This window comes from Oncorhynchus gorbuscha, linkage group LG07, assembly GCF_021184085.1.
Source record: "Oncorhynchus gorbuscha isolate QuinsamMale2020 ecotype Even-year linkage group LG07, OgorEven_v1.0, whole genome shotgun sequence".
Classification (NCBI taxonomy): Eukaryota; Metazoa; Chordata; class Actinopteri; order Salmoniformes; family Salmonidae; genus Oncorhynchus; species Oncorhynchus gorbuscha.
Window position 1 is genome coordinate 69,158,361 of NC_060179.1, and position 17,616 is coordinate 69,175,976.

At 41.5% G+C, this 17,616-nt stretch overlaps 1 protein-coding gene across 4 annotated transcripts in view; it reads right to left on the reverse strand.

Moving 5' to 3' along the window:
* Positions 1–17,249, reverse strand: part of srbd1 (S1 RNA binding domain 1) — a 106,783-nt gene extending 89,534 nt beyond the window's left edge. The window contains exons 1-8 of one of the 4 annotated variants that reach the window (XM_046357344.1): positions 17,044–17,249; positions 6,800–6,867; positions 6,316–6,652; positions 5,763–6,020; positions 5,347–5,513; positions 3,276–3,393; positions 2,737–2,875; positions 1,944–2,040 (exon numbers count right to left, since the gene is read on the reverse strand). In XM_046357344.1, coding sequence (XP_046213300.1) covers positions 1,944–2,040; positions 2,737–2,875; positions 3,276–3,393; positions 5,347–5,513; positions 5,763–6,020; positions 6,316–6,652; positions 6,800–6,867 — 1,184 coding nt within the window. In that variant the 5' untranslated portion in view covers positions 17,044–17,249. Of the gene's footprint in view, positions 1–1,943; positions 2,041–2,736; positions 2,876–3,275; positions 3,394–5,346; positions 5,514–5,762; positions 6,021–6,315; positions 6,656–6,799; positions 6,868–9,754; positions 9,869–17,043 lie in introns of those variants that run through there. The other 3 variants (XM_046357342.1, XM_046357343.1, XM_046357341.1) reach the window with 3 other exon arrangements.
* Positions 17,250–17,616: the final 367 nt, after the last annotated feature.

The following is a 17,616-nucleotide window of genomic DNA, read 5'->3' on the forward strand; positions in this document are numbered from 1 at the left end:
GAAAGTGGTGTTGGGGGTAAAACATACGACATTATAAAATCCATGTACACAAACAACAAGTGTGCGGTTAAAATTGGCAAAAAACACACACATTTCTTCACACAGGGTCGTGGGGTTAGACAGGGATGCAGCTTAAGCCCCACCCTCTTCAACATATATATCAACGAATTGGCGCGGGCACTAGAAAAGTCTGCAGCACCCGGCCTCCCCCTGCTAGAATCCGAAGTCAAATGTCTGCTGTTTGCTGATGATCTGGTGCTTCTGTCACCAACCAAGGAGGGCCTACAGCAGCACCTAGATCTTATGCACAGATTCTGTCAGACCTGGGCCCCGACAGTAAATCTCAGTAAGACCAAAATAATGGTGTTCCAAAAAAGGTCCAGTCACCAGGACCACAAATACAAATTCCATCTAGACACTGTTGCCCTAGAGCACACAAAAAACTATACATACCTTGGCCTAAACATCAGCGCCACAGGTAACTTCCACAAAGCTGTGAACGATCTGAGAGACAAGGCAAGAAGGGCATTCTATGCCATCAAAAGAAACAAATTTCAACATACCAATTAGGATTTGGCTAAAAATACTTGAATCAGTCATAGAGCCCATTGCCCTTTATGGTTGTGAGGTCTGGGGTCCGCTCACCAACCAAGACTTCACAAAATGGGACAAACACCAAATTGAGACTCTGCACGCAGAATTCTGCAAAAATATCCTCCGTGTACAACGTAAAACACCAAATAATGCATGCAGAGCAGAATTAGGCCGATACCCACTAATTATCAAAATCCAGAAAAGAGCCGTTAAATTCTACAACCACCTAAAAGGAAGCGATTCACAAACCTTCCATAACAAAGCCATCACCTACAGAGAGATGAACCTGGAGAAGAGTCCCTAAGCAAGCTGGTCCTGGGGCTCTGTTCACAAACACACCCTACAGAGCCCCAGGACAACAGCACAATTAGACCCAACCAAATCATGAGAAAACAAAAAGATAATTACTTAACACATTGGAAAGAATTAACAAAAAAACAGAGCAAACTAGAATGCTATTTGGCCCTACACAGAGAGTACACAGCGGCAGAATACCTGACCACTGTGACTGACCCAAAATTAAGGAAAGCTTTGACTATGTACAGACTCAGTGAGCATAGCCTTGCTATTGAGAAAGGCCGCCGTAGGCAGACATGGCTCTCAAGAGAAGACAGGCTATGTGCTCACTGCCCACAAAATGAGGTGGAAACTGAGCTGCACTTCCTAACCTCCTGCCCAATGTATGACCATATTAGAGAGACATATTTCCCTCAGATTACACAGATCCACAAAGAATTCGAAAACAAATCCAATTTTGAAAAACTCCCATATCTTTTGGGTGAAATTCCACAGTGTGCCATCACAGCAGCAAGATTTGTGACCTGTTGCCACGAGAAAAGGGCAACCAGTGAAGAACAAACACCATTGTAAATACAACCCATATTTATGCTTATTCATTTTATCTTGTGTCATTTAACTATTCATATATATATATATATATATTATGACATTTGTAATGTCTTTACTGTTTTTAAACTTCTGTATGTGTAATGTTTACTGTTAATTTTTGTTGTTTTTCACTTTATATATTCACTTTGTATGTTGTCTACCTCACTTGCTTTGGCAATGTTAACACGTTTCCCATGCCAATAAAGCCCTTGAATTGAATTGAAATTGAGAGAGAGAGACAGAGAGAGAGAGAGATAACCGTAACACTGTAAATAACGTTCAAAAGTTTGAAATATCTATGCACACACACAGATGCCAAGAAGTGTCACAGAGTACTTATTACCAGCTAGATCGCAGGTTTAGCTGAAACAATGATTGGAGACGGGGAACAGATGGAGTGGGGAACACAGTTCTGTACATAGTGTGGAAGGCAAAGAGGGAGAGAAGGAGAAAGTTCTTACAGCGATCTTATATGGGTCAGGGTCTCTCCGTCTTTAGCAATCATATCAGCCAAAATCTGCACCACTCCGGTCGACACCTCCTCCAAGGTGGACAAACCTGTGGGGCAGACACATGCAGAAATGATGTATATATAATTCACATTAGGATATGAACACAGTAATAAACTAGTTGTAGCACTAACACTATGGTATCAGTGGGACAGCATACTGGGAGATTTGAGCAGTAAAATGTTATTCTACAGAAACTAACATCAATACTTCCCCTGTACAGTATGTAAAAGGTTTGACTGTGTTACTCAAAGCAAACCCGGTGTCCAAAGATCAACATCGTTATGTGCTGAATTCTGAGAGCGCATCTCCAGTATTATAGGTCTAATGGAAATGTATTTTCATCTGCATATGAAAGCAATGGCATTATACTGAATTACCATACATTCAATTTCACTGGAAGTGCAATCAACCGTATCTTACGGAGGGGGGTTGGGAGAAATGATATTGAGCCAAAGCATCCCCATTGTGGTCCCCTTTCATAGACCTTCGCTGCCCTCTTGTGACCAATTCTTTAAAATCATGGTAACTAATAGTGGCAAAGAACTGGAGTTGCTGCAGATTAGCCCAGCTGGCTAATGTGAGGTGAGAGACACAGGGCTAGGGTTGCAAAATAATTTCCCCAAATGTCCTGGTTTTCCTGAAATCCTGATTGGAAGATTCCTACAATTAGAAGTAGATAAGCAGGAAATCCGGGAATCTTCCAACAGGGAATTCAGTACCATTGGCAGTATAATGTGTGTACCTTCAGTCCCAGGTTTGACCCAGGCTCTCAGGTCCAGAGTGTGAGGACTCTGTAGCAGGGCCTGGGCAGCAGACTCCAGGCCCAGCTGCTTGGCACGACGGGCCTTGCTCAGCTTGCTGCCTTTCTTGTAGGGTGCATACTGCAGGGGTACAAGCACACATCAGAGAGAGGATATTCCATCAGGCAGTGAGTCAGTCATCACATGTTCCAGTTCAGGTCCAGATCACATACATGCAACTGTCCAGTTCTGAGGTGAAAAACTCCCTGTAATTTACCAAAGTTGGAATTTTTTGAAATGTTGGTAATTAATAGGTAATTTTGATAAACTATGGAAAAATATTAAACATTAACAGTATTCATGAAGTTCATGGGTTATATTTAGGATAATGCTTTACAGCTAAATAAATCAAATATGGAAACTCCCCAAAAATCCTTGAAAGTTTCCAGAATTCCAGTAGTTTACTGGTAAATATAAAAAAATAAAAACTACCGGTAACATTCCATCCCTTTGCAACCCTAAGTAGACTGCTCTGACTCACCATGTGGTCCAGTTCATCAGCAGTCCTGCAGTTCCTCAGAGCCTGTTCCAGCTCAGCAGTCAGGACTCCCTCCTTCTTAAGAGTCTGACTGATAGTCTGCGTCTTCTTCGCCAGTGCACTAGAAAGATCACAGGATCACACAGATGAAAACATGCATGGACACACATACACACAAATACAGATGAAATACACACAACAAAAAAAATTGGCAACTATAATAATACCCAACTTGACGGATTGGCGCCATCTAACCGAGATGATCTGTTATTGCACTGACTGGTTGTAACAGTTATCTATGCAGACATACAAATATACAGTATGCAGGGTATCAGAGGTGGAAAAAGTACCCAACTGTCATACTTGAGTAAAAGTACATTTAATATAAAATGACTCAAGTAAAAGTGAGTCACCGAATAGTACTTCAGTAAAATTCTAAAAGTATTTGGTTTTAAATATACTTGCGTATCAAAAGTAAATGTAATTGCTAAAATATACTTAAGTATCAAACGTAAAAGTACAAATCTTTTCAAATTCCTTATATAAAGCAAACCAGGCCGCACCATTTTCTTGTTTCTTAAATTTACAGACAGCCAGGTGCATGCTCTGACCATCATTTACAAACAAAGCATGTGTTTAGTGAGTCCACCATATCACAGGCCGTAAGAATAACCAGGGATGTTCTCATGATAAGTGTGTGAATGACACCATTTTCCTGTTCTGCTATACATTCAAAATGTAATGAGTACTTTTGGATGTCAAGGAAAATGTATGGAGTAAAAAGTACAATATTTTCTTTAGGAATGTAGTGAAGTAAAAGTAGTACAGATAACCCTCTGGACGGCTCTGACTTAGAATACGTGGACAACTACAAATAATACAAATACTTAGGTGTCTGGTTAGACTGTAAACTCTCCTTCTAGACCCATATCAAACATCTCCAATCCAAAGTTAAATCTAGAATTGGCTTCCTATTTCGCAACAAAGCATCCTTCACTCATGCTGCCAAACATACCCTTGTATAACTGACCATCCTACCAATCCTCGACTTTGGCGATGTCATTTACAAAATGGCCTCCAATACCCTACTCAACAAATTGGATGCAGTCTATCACAGTGCAATCCGTTTTGTTACCAAAGCCCCATATACTACCCACCATTGCGACCTGTATGCTCTCGTTGGCTGGCCCTCGCTTCATACTCGTCGCCAAACCCACTGGCTCCATGTCATCTACAAGACCCTGCTAGGTAAAGTCCCCCCTTATCTCAGCTCGCTGGTCACCATAGCATCTCCCACCTGTAGCACACGCTCCAGCAGGTATATCTCTCTAGTCACCCCCAAAACCAATTCTTTCTTTGGCCGCCTCTCCTTCCAGTTCTCTGCTGCCAATGACTGGAACGAACTACAAAAATCTCTGAAACTGGAAACACTTATCTCCCTCACTAGCTTTAAGCACCAACTGTCAGAGCATCTTACAGATTACTGCACCTGTACATAGCCCACCTATAATTTAGCCCAAACAACTACCTCTTTCCCAACTGTATTTAATTTATTTATTTATTTTGCTCCTTTGCACCCCATTATTTATTTCTACTTTGCACATTCTTCCATTGCAAAACTACCATTCCAGTGTTTTACTTGCTATATTGTATTTACTTTGCCACCATGGCCTTTTTTGCCTTTACCTCCCTTCTCACCTAATTTGCTCACATTGTATATAGACTTGTTAATACTGTATTATTGACTGTATGTTTGTTTTACTCCATGTGTAACTCTGTGTCGTTGTATCTGTCGAACTGCTTTGCTTTATCTTGGCCAGGTCGCAATTGTAAATGAGAACTTGTTCTCAACTTGCCTACCTGGTTAAATAAAGGTGAAATAAATAAAAACCAAAAACGACTTAGAGTAGTGCTTTCAAGTATTTTTACTTAAGTACTTTACACCACTGGCTACTATGAAATATTTGTTTGATTATCTTAAGTTACTTATGGTGAAGTCAAATAAACAAGTTAAATAGTATTTTCTATTCCAGTCTAATAAACTGGTATAGCACCCCACTAATAAGTTCCTCACTAGATCTCCTCCAGCACCAGCTGCACGTCCCTCACAGCATCTGCGTCCAAGTGGTTGATCATCTCTTTCCTGTAGCGCACTATAAAGGGAATGGTGTTCTCCTCTCTGAAGAGCTGGGAAATGTTCAAACACACCCACTGCTCCACTCCTGTCCTCTCAGACAGCAACTGACAACACACAGAGGAGAATGCTGCATCACAGAAGAATCAAAGTACCATGTGAATAATACTACATTAATGAGGAAACATACATTGATTGCAATGGTCAACTATTTTGCAGACAATTTTAGGGTGCCATTCAGCCAGACCAGCTATTTACATATTTGGTGGTTTGGCACAACAGTATAGCAACTGTTCAGTTTATTTAGGTTAGAGCTGAAAATGATGGTTTGTTGTTGAATTACTCAAAGGACTTACTTGAATAAGGTCCCAGTTCATGTTCAGGTCTTCTCCCAAGGCTCTTCCTGAAGTGGGCAGTCTGGTGGGCCTGCCCTGAGGGGCACTGCTGGTCTTCTGTCTCTTCAGAGAAGGCTCATCAAACGTGAAGTCCTCCTCAGGCTCTTCCTTCTTCCCCCCATAAGGCTGATGGCTGGAGGACGGCCCCTCGGACCACCCGCCCTCTGCTCTGGACATGTTGTCGTTGCAGGATCCATCAGGCACAATGAAGGACAGTCTCTGAAAGACATCCATTGGAGGAGTATATAAACACTTACCTGATATAACAAGCGGTGAAGTCAGTCAGTGAAGTGTCTACCATTATGTACAGCAAAATGTGTAGTAATTTCATAGAAATCATGTTGAGCAGTTCGTATTACACTGTACCACTAAGTCCCTATTCCACTGTAATAACAAAAATCACTCAACTCCATTAATGCAATTGCAAAGCAAGTAATGTCTAACCAAATGAACACAATATTGTTACTAGCATAATAAAAGCTTACTAAACAGGGAGAGTTTCCATGACTCTTACCTCCTCCTTGACCCTGGCTGACTGCTGTGACTCCGCTGCATCACAGATGGCTCCTCCAGCCTCTTCCTTTAACAGAGCTTGCTGCTTTTTACCTCCTTTTGTTGCTCTGGGAGCTTTAGGGGGTTTGGGTTCTTTAGGGGCTCTGGGAGCTCGGGGCTTTCTCTCCACTGGTTTGCGTGGGGCTTTGGGTTTGGATTCCTTGGGCTCTTTAGGTTTAGCCTGCCTCTTCACCGCTGGTTTCTTCTCGCTTGGCTGAGCTTTCTGCTGCCTCTTGGGGGCCTTTGATTCTGGCTGCCATTCTTCAATCTCATCTTCACTCGCTGACTGAGTGTGTGGACTACTAAGGGAAAAGAGGCTTGTGTTATGGAAAACTGATCAAAAGGGAAACTGTGAATATGGAAGCTTTAGAATACACACAAAACAACACAATTTCTATCAAATGAATTCCATACACGATTCCTGACTTATGTTAAAAATAACTCACAATTCATCGGAATCTCCATCCGTTGTCTTTTCCGTGTAGACTTTAACTGTGCGAGTTCGACGTTGCATCTGGTGAGAGATATAATCAACATTTCATTTTTAACCATTACCAAACCCACTCTTACTGTCAAATCAAACAAAGGCGTAATAGCCTAAGCCAACACTATCAATACTGCTGTGTCATATACAGTACCAGTCAAAGTTGAAACACCTACTCATTCAAGGGTTCTTTATTTTTACTATTATCTACATTGTAGAATAACATTGAAGACATCAAAACTATGAAATAACACATATGGAATCATGTAGCAAGCAAAAAAAAGTGTTAATCAAAATATATTTTAGATTTTTCAAAGTAGCTACCCTTTGCCTTGATGACTGCTTTGCACACTCTTCGCAATCTCTCAACCAGCTTCACCTGGAATTATTTTTCAACAGTCTTGAATGAGTTCTGACATATAATGAGCACTTGTTGGCTGTATTTCCTTCACTCTGCAGTCCAACTCATCCCAAAACATCTCAATTGGGATGAGGTTGGGTGATTGTAGAGCCCAGGTCATCTGATGCAGCACTCCATCACTCTCCTCCTTGGTCAAATAGCCCTTACGCAGCCTTGAGGTGTGTTGGGTAATTGTCCTGCTGAAAAACATATGATAGTCCCACTAAATGCAAGCCAAATGGGGTGGCGTATCGCTGCAGAATGCTGTGGTAGCCATGCTGGTTAAGTGTGCCTTGAAATCTAAATAAAAATCACAGACAGTGTCACCAGCAAAGCACCCCCACACCATCACACCTCCTCCTCCATGCTTCATGGTGGGAACCACACATGCGGAGATCATCCGTTCACCTACTTTGCGTCTCACAAAGACAGGGCGGTTGGAACCAAAAATCACAGATCTCCACCAGTCTAATGTCCATAGCTCGTGTTTCTAGGCCCAAGAAAGTCTCTTCTTATTATTGGTGTCCTTTAGTAGTGGTTTCTTTGCAGCAATTTGACCATGAAGGTCTGATTCATGCAGTCCTCTGAACAGTCGATGTTGAGATGTGTCTGTTACTTGAACTCTGAGAAGCATTTATTTGGGCTGCAAATTCTGAGGCTGGTAACTCTAATGAACTTATCCTCTGCAGCAGAGGTAACTCTGGGTCTTCCTTTCCTGTGGCGGTCCTCATGAGAGCCAGTTTCATCATAGCGCTTGATGATTTTTGTGACGGCACTTGAAGAAACGTTAAAAGTTCTTTAAATTTCCCGGATTGACTGACCTTCATGTCTTAAAGTAACGATGGACTGCCGTTTTGCTTTGATTATTTGAGCTGTTCTTGCCATAATATGGACTTCGTCTTTTACCAAACAGGCCTATCTTCTGTATACCACCCCTACCTTGTCCCAAAACAGCTCAAACGCATTAAGGAAAGACAATCCCCAAATTAACTTTTTCCAAGGCACACCTATTAATTGAAATGCATTCCAGGTGACTACCTCATGAAGCTGGTTGAGAGACTACCAAGAGTGTGCAAAGCTGTCATCAAGGCAAAGGGTGGCTACATTGAAGAATCTCAAATATATCTTGATTTGTTTAACACTTTTTTTTGGTTTCTACATGATTCCATGTGTGTTATTTCATACATTTACATTTACATTTAAGTCATTTAGCAGACGCTCTTATCCAGAGCGACTTACAAATTGGTGCATTCATAGTTTTGATATCTTCACTATTATTCTACAATGTAGAAAATAGTAAAATAAAGAAAAACCCTTAGATGAGTAGGTGTGTCCACACTTTTGACTGGGACTGTATGTAGGCTAATACACATTTAACCAGATTTTCTAAATAGCCTCTACTCCTGCCCTTGGCCTACTGGTAGTCATAGGCCTACTGAGATGGCTGTATTTAATAAGTACTAGGCCTACTGAGATGGCTGTATTTAATAAGTACCCACACACTCTCCCCATCAGCCCTTACAGGACACTGGTAGAGGCAGGTAGATATACATTGACCACTCAAAACCACGCACACGTCTGCGCCTCATAGTACGTTAGAGCCCGAGAAACGGAAACAAACACACTCGAAAACAAAATACATGTACAAACTGTAGATACATAATAAACTTGAGTTACACAGATAACTGGGGAACTTGGTAGCAATATGGGGAGCAATGATCAGCATGTACACTATACAACATAACACCACACACTAGGACTACTTATTTTCAGGAGAGCATCAGGTGTGCGTGTATTGATTACAGAAACCAATTACCGTTTAAGTATCAAACTGCAAACAGAACGAAACGGGGAGGGACCTACCTGATTTTGTCCCATATAAACTCTCGTTTTACTTTTGGAGTGAATGGTTTATTTTCCAAAACGTTTTGCAACAGAATCGGCGAAAAGATGACACCCCAGTTCGGAGAGGGTAGTTCCAAGCTAACGTTAGTACCCAATACGGGATACTTGAGATGTCCATATGCACTAACCTTAAACCTTGCCTAACCATTTTTTTTTTACTTCAATGAGGGTTAGGGACGTACTAAGGATCTCTGATAGCACGACCGTTATGATGGAAATGGAACGCTCTGTCATTCTCGTGGAAAAAGTTCGTCGTGTCTCTAGTGTAATAGCTATGATTATAACAGTATTGGTTGCAGAGGCCTGCAGTTAAATAACTAGTAGTTGAACACGTTGCCCTTCGCTTGCAAAATACCCCTGGCCCAACCTTTGCTACGGTCGGGTAGCTTCGTCCCGCAACTATCCATATAAATTACAATTTGTATTGATTTAAGCTAACGGCCGGATAGCATCATTCATTCAAATCTGGCGCGAGTGTCACCAGAGTGATTTGTCTCCCTCGGCGTAGCTAGCTAGGCCTATAGCTACATTATGAAAACATTGGTTAGTGTTGCATTGACGATAAAAATATGTTTAGCAGTTTGTTAAACAACAGTACAACAAGCTACTCACGTTGATAGTGTTTTTCAATTGGAAGAGCTTCTAAGCAATACAGCCATGTTGCAAAACATCTGGCAAACGATGCTCTTGCTACTTCCGCCAACACGTGACGTGGATAGGGCTCATCCAATCATAGTTTAGGATCACTTCCGTCAATCTATTTCTACAGAGGGACACTAAGTCATATCAACTATTTACAATATACTAATAAAACGTTTTATTATAGTAACTAACATTGTACGGAAATGTACTTCAGTGTATTAGTACTCACAACGAGAAAAACACCCTATGAAGAAAATAGTGTAGTCTATTCTGAATCACATTTAAAGGACCAGAGTCAGTAAAATGATTGGGCAACAGATTTTGGCAATAATAGGAAATTATTCCAAAGAATATTACTTTGAGCTACACTAAAATGCAGAATGCAAAATATCTCTTGAGAAAAGGCAACATTTTTAGGCACCTATTTAAGCGTATTTCAAAAAATCCTTACTATATTGACCCTATTGCCTTTTTTACAACAGGCTACATCTGGATTAAGTGTTTGATTTATAGTTCTTCAATGGGAGAGTGGGGTAAATTGAGCCAAAGGGTTAGTTGAGCAACCTCTTGTTTCTAGGAAACCATACAAAAATTAATAATGTGACCAAATATTCAGGAAGAGGTCATAATTTAATGGAGAAAGAACCACATGGAAAAAGTGGCATGCAAGTTAGGTCCAAAAAACATATTTTCATGAAGTCAAATTAATTGATTGTGTTATATGCTTCATGATGTTTGTATCTTAACTAAAGTAGATTGTGGTCTCTATAAGCTACAATATGGAGGTCCTAACCCGAGCATGAAAGTGTATCCTTGTATGAATGAATGGCATAGACATACATATATAATAATAATAATATATGCCATTTAGCAGACGCTTTTATCCAAAGCGACTTACAGTCATGTGTGCATACATTCTACGTATGGGTGGTCCTGGGGATCGAACCCACTACCCTGGCGTTACAAGCGCCATGCTCTACCAACTGAGCTACAGAAGGACACTGTATGTACATATATGCATACAGTGGGGCAAAAAAGTATTTAGTCAGCCACCAATTGTGCAAGTCCCACTTACAGATGAGAGAGGCCTGTAATTTATCATAGTTATGTAACAGTTGAACTTTAAACCGTCCCCTCGCCCATACCCGGGCGCAAACCAGGGACCCTCTGCACACATCAACAACTGACACCCACGAAGCATCGTTACCCATCGCTCCACAAAAGCCACGGCCCTTGCAGAGCAAGGGGAACCACTACTTCAAGGTCTCAGAGCAAGTGACGTCACTGATTGAAACGCTATTTAGCGCGCACCGCTAACTAAGCTAGCCGTTTCACATCCGTTACAGTTACACTTCAACTGTGACAGACAAAACGAGGGGGGAAAAAAATCCAGAAAATCACATTGTAGGATTTTTTATGAATTTATTTGCAAATTATGGTGGAAAATAAGTATTTGGTCACCTACAAACAAGCAAGATTTCTGGCTCTCACAGACCTGTAACTTCTTCTTTAAGAGGCTCCTCTGTCCTCCACTCGTTACCTGTATTAATGGCACCTGTTTGAACTTGTTATCAGTATAAAAGACACCTGTCCACAACCTCAAACAGTCACACTCCAAACTCCACTATGGCCAAGACCAAAGAGCTGTCAAAGGACACCAGAAACAACATTGTAGACCTGCACCAGGCTGGGAAGACTGAATCTGCAATAGGTAAGCAGCTTGGTTTGAAGAAATCAACTGTGGGAGCAATTACTAGGAAATGGAAGACATACAAGACCACTGGTAATCTCCCTCGATCTGGGGCTCCACACAAGATCTCACCCCGTGGGGTCAAAATGATCACAAGAACGGTGAGCAAAAATCCCAGAACCACACGGGGGGACCTAGTGAATGACCTGCAGAGAGCTAGGACCAAAGTAACAAAGCCTACCATCAGTAACACATATGCCGCCAGGGACTCAAGTCCTGCAGTGCCAGACGTGTCCCCCTGCTTAAGCCAGTACATGTCCAGGCCCGTCTGAAGTTTGCTAGAGAGCATTTGGATGATCCAGAAGAAGATTGGGAGAATGTCATATGGTCAGATGAAACCAAAATGTAACTTTTTGGTAAAAACTCAACTCGTCGTGTTTGGAGGACAAAGAATTCTGAGTTGCATCCAAAGAACACCATACCTACTGTGAAGCATGGGGGTAGAAACATCATGCTTTGGGGCTGTTTTTCTGCAAAGGGACCAGGACCAGCAGCAGTGTGTGAAAAACTTGTGAAGACTTACAGAAAATGTTTGACATCTGTCATTGCCAAAAAAGGGTATATAACAAAGTATTGAGAAACTTTTGTTATTGACCAAATGCTGATTTTCCACCATAATTTGCAAATAAATTCATTCAAAATCCTACAATGTGATTTTCTGGATTTTTTTTCTCATTTTGTCTGTCATAGTTGAAGTGTACCTATGATGAAAATTACAGGCCTCATCTTTTTAAGTGGGAGAACTTGCACAATTGGTGGCTGACTAAATACTTTTTTGCCCCACTGTACATACGTACAATCCCAGTGAAAAATTGACATCTCATTCAAGGGTTTTTATTTATTTTTACTATTTTCTACATTGTAAAATAATAGTTAAGACATCACAACTATGAAATAACACATATGGAATCATTGTGGAATCAAAGTGTTGAACAAATCAAAATTGATTTTAGATTCTTCAAAGTAGCCACCCTTTGCCTTGACAGCTTTGCACACGCTTGGCAATCTCTCAACCAGCTTCATGAGGTAGTCACCAGGAATGCTTTTCCAACAGTCTTAAAGGAGTTCCCACATATGCTGAGCACTTGTTGGCTGGTACCACATTCATCTGTACAAACAACAGTACGCAAGTATAAACACCATGGGACCAAGCAACCATCATACCGCTCAGGAAGGAGACGCGTTGTCTCTTAGAGATTAACATACTTTGGTGCGAAAAGTGAAAATCAATCCCAGAACAACAGCAAAGGACCTTGTGAAGATGCTGGAGGAAACAGGTACAAAAGTATCTAAATCGACAGTAAAACGAGTCCTATATCAACAAAACTTGAAAGGCCGCTCAGCACGGAAGAAGCCACTGCTCCAAAACTTCCATTAAAAAAACAGACTACGGTTTGCAACTGCACATGGGGACAAAGATTGAACTTTTTGGAGAAATGTCCTCTGGTCTGAGGAAACAAAAATAGAACGGACCATCATTATGTTTGGAGGAAAAAGGGGGAGGCTTGCAAGCCGAAGAACAACATCCCAACCGTGAAGCACAGTGGTGGTAGCATCATTTTGTGGTGGTGCTTTGCTGCAGGAGAGACTGGTGCACTTCACAAAATAGATGGCATCATGAGGTAAGACAATTATGTGGATACATTGAAGCAACATCTCAAGACATCAGTCAGGAAGTTAAAGCTTGGTCGGAAATGGGTCTTCCAAATGAACAATGACCCCAAGCATACTTCCAAAGTTCTGCAAAATGGCTTAAGGACAACAAAGTCAAGATATTGGAGTGGCCATCACAAAGCTCTGACTTCAATCCTATAAAAAAAAATTGTGGGCAGAACTGAAAAAGCGTGTGCGAGCAAGGAGGCCTACAAACTTGACTCGTTACACCAGCTCTGTCAGGAGGAATGGGCCGAAATTTAACCAAACTTATTTTGGGAAGCTCGTGGAAGGCGACCCGAAACATTTGACCCAAGTTAAACAATTTAAAGGCATTGCTACCAAATACTAATTGAGTGTATGTAAACTTCTGACCCACTGAGAATGTGATGATAGAAATAAAATCTGAAATAAATCATGCTCTACTAATATTCTGACATTTCACATTCTTAAAATAAAGTGGTGATCCTAACTGACCCAAGACAGTGAATTTTTACAAGGATTAAATGTCAGGAACTGTGAAAACTGCATTTAAATGTATTTGGCTAAGGTGTATGTAAACTTCCGACTTCAACTGCATATACACTCCTTCCCTGAAACATGAATTTCTCGTCACCTATTGAAAACTGAGCTTCCTACTTTACTTATAACATAACTGTCCTTTACTTTCGTTGAAAAATATCCCAAAACTTTGTAAGAATTTCCTTAATTCACTGTTAGGGGAAATTGTTGGAAAGTTGCACACTCACTTTTAGTTAGGGGAGACCGGGGGAAGTTGTAACAGTCTTTATATATATTATAGACATGTTAGTACAGTGGTGAACCTATAGACCTTCAGTGTGACAAGTTAGTACAGTGGTGAACCTATAGGTATTCAGTGTGTGACAGGTTAGTACAGTGGTGAACCTATAAGTCTTCAGTGTGTGACAGGTTAGTACAGTGGTGAACCTATAAGTCTTCAGTGTGTGACAGGTTAGTACAGTGGTGAACCTATAGACCTTCAGTGTGTGACAGTGGTGAACCTATAGACCTTCAGTGTGACAGGTTAGTACAGTGGTGAACCTATAGGTCTTCAGTGTGTGACAGTGGTGAACCTATAGACCTTCAGTGTGACAGGTTAGTACAGTGGAGAACCTATAGGTCTTCAGTGTGTGACAGGTTAGTACAGTGGTGAACCTATAGACCTTCAGTGTGACAGGTTAGTACAGTGGTGAACCTATAGGTCTTCAGTGTGTGACAGGTTAATACAGTGGTGAACCTATAAACCTTCAGTGTGTGACAGGTTAGTATAGTGGTGAACCTATAGACCTTCAGTGTGTGACAGGTTAGTACAGTGGTGAACCTATAGGTCTTCAGTGTGTGACAGTGGTGAACCTATAGACCTTCAGTGTGTGACAGGTTAGTACAGTGGAGAACCTATAGGTCTTCAGTGTGTGACAGGTTAGTACAGTGGTGAACCTATAGGTCTTCAGTGTGTGACAGGTTAGTATAGTGGTGAACCTATAGGTCTTCAGTGTGTGACAGTGGTGAACCTATAGACCTTCAGTGTGACAGGTTAGTACAGTGGTGAACCTATAGGTCTTCAGTGTGTGACAGGTTAGTACAGTGGTGAACCTATAAGTCTTCAGTGTGACAGGTTAGTACAGTGGTGAACCTATAGACCTTCAGTGTGTGACAGTGGTGAACCTATAGCTCTTCAGTGTGTGACAGGTCAGTACAGTGGAGAACCTATAGGTCTTCAGTGTGTGACAGTGGTGAACCTATAGACCTTCAGTGTGTGACAGTGGTGAACCTATAGGTCTTCAGTGTGTGACAGGTTAGTACAGTGGTGAACCTATAGGTCTTCAGTGTGTGACAGTGGTGAACCTATAGACCTTCAGTGTGACAGGTTAGTACAGTGGAGAACCTATAGGTCTTCAGTGTGTGACAGGTTAGTACAGTGGTGAACCTATAGATCTTCAGTGTGACAGGTTAGGACAGTGGTGAACCTTTAGACCTTCAGTGTGTGACAGGTTAGTATAGTGGTGAACCTATAGGTCTTCAGTGTGTGACAGTGGTGAACCTATAGACCTTCAGTGTGACAGGTTAGTACAGTGGTGAACCTATAGGTCTTCAGTGTGTGACAGGTTAGTACAGTGGTGAACCTATACGTCTTCAGTGTGACAGGTTAGTACAGTGGTGAACCTATAGACCTTCAGTGTGTGACAGTGGTGAACCTATAGGTCTTCAGTGTGTGACAGGTTAGTACAGTGGTGAACCTATAGGTCTTCAGTGTGTGACAGGTCAGTACAGTGGTGAACCTATAGACCTTCAGTGTGTGACAGTGGTGAACCTATAGACCTTCAGTGTGTGACAGGTTAGTACAGTGGTGAACCTATAGGTCTTCAGTGTGTGACAGGTTAGTACAGTGGTGAACCTATAGGTCTTCAGTGTGTGACAGTGGTGAACCTATAGACATTCAGTGTGACAGGTTAGTACAGTGGTGAACCTATAGGTCTTCAGTGTGTGACAGGTCAGTACAGTGGTGAACCTATAGACCTTCAGTGTGTGACAGTGGTGAACCTATAGACCTTCAGTGTGTGACAGGTTAGTACAGTGGTGAACCTATAGGTCTTCAGTGTGTGACAGGTTAGTACAGTGGTGAACCTAGTGGTGAACCTATAGGTCTTCAGTGTGTTCAGACATTCAGTGTGACAGGAGTGGTGAACCTATAGGTCTTCAGTGTGTGACAGTGGTGAACCTATAGGTCTTCAGTGTGTGACAGTGGTGAACCTATAGGTCTTCTGTGGTCCTTCTGTAGCTCAGTTGGTAGAGCATGGTGCTTGTAACGCCAGGGTAGTGGGTTCGATTCCCGGGACCACCCATACGTAGAATGTATGCACACATGACTGTAAGTCGCTTTGGATAAAAGCGTCTGCTAAATGGCATATATTATTATTGTTAGTACAGTGGTGAACCTATAGGTCTTCAGTGTGACAGGTTAGTACTGTGTTGAACCTATAGGTCTTCAGTGTGTGACAGGTTAGTACAGTGGTGAACCTATAGGTCTTCAGTGTGTGACAGGTTAGTACAGTGGTGAACCTATAGGTCTTCAGTGTGACAGGTTAGTACAGTGGTGAACCTATAGGTCTTCCGTGTTAGTACAGTGGTGAACCTATAGGTCTTCAGTATGTGACAGGTTTGTGATTCTGAAAGGACAGCAACCATAATACCAGCGCACTCATGTAGGAGAGTGCATTTCTTGCTAAACACAAGGGTCAGTTATGTAGTGGAGGCTATACACAGGTATACACCACACCAATTTTCCCTAAAAAAAAAAATCCATCACTGAGCAAATTTCAGGTCTGCCGAGCACAAACTTGAACTTTGTGAAATTCTGTGCAACTTCCAGGGAGCGTTTACTGTGAACACTGAGACTGTACCCGTTTTAAGTTACAGTTTTAACAGTGGCCAAGTAGACTACAGTGGCTATTTGATTATAATGTAGGCCTACCAGAGTGGCCTACCATCACAATCAATGGAGAAAATGCATCCCATTACATTTTAACATGGAAATAGCTGTTCTATCATTCAGCCTACAGTAGCAGCCAACGTGTGGTGATCAATATAGGCCTACATTGAATGAAAAAAAAACATGCAGGGCTTGTCTTCAGACAAGGTCACTGAAAATATAGTGTTGTTTGATGCAAAAAAAAAACAAAAAAAAACACAAAAATAATCAAATGCATTATTATTCCCGTACCATTACTACAGAGAATCAGACAAATTGTTACCCTTTGCCTTTTGGCTACTTAGCTTATTCAAACCCGTCTCAAAATACAACACTGCCCCTTTAAGACAAAACAAAGCCCTTTACCTGACTTGCTTTTCAAAGATGTCTAGAAATGTACATGTGTTGTGCTCTAGTAGGAAGCATTCACTCCTCTATGGCTGAATACAAAGTAGCTATAACTGGGCTAATAACTCACTAACTAGCAAATAACTTGACCAAAATGTGCACATGTGGCTACATGCAGCTCTCGCTCTGATCTCAAAACGAGCACATCTACTCCCCGCCAGTTGAAAGTCTTCTTCTTCGATGTGGTTTAACGGCGGTTGGCATCCAATGTTAATGGTGCATTACCGCCACCAGCTGGACGGCGTACAAGTTCTGTAAATAGCGCAGATCCATGTACGGAAATTATTATTTGCATATAGGCCTACTGCAGCTCTGATTGGTTAAATTGCAGCGGTCTGTGGAGTATCTGCTGAGTCGTGCATGTCAATGCAATAAAATCCTACTATGATGCGTTCTGCCTAAAAAACTATCTCTAGCATAGCTCGTTTTGTTTCGATATGCTGTATTGAAAGTGTCTAATATTGCGTTGAAAAGATCACAATTGCCACAGTAAAGGGAAACGTTGATAGTGTTAACAGGGAAAACTCCAGA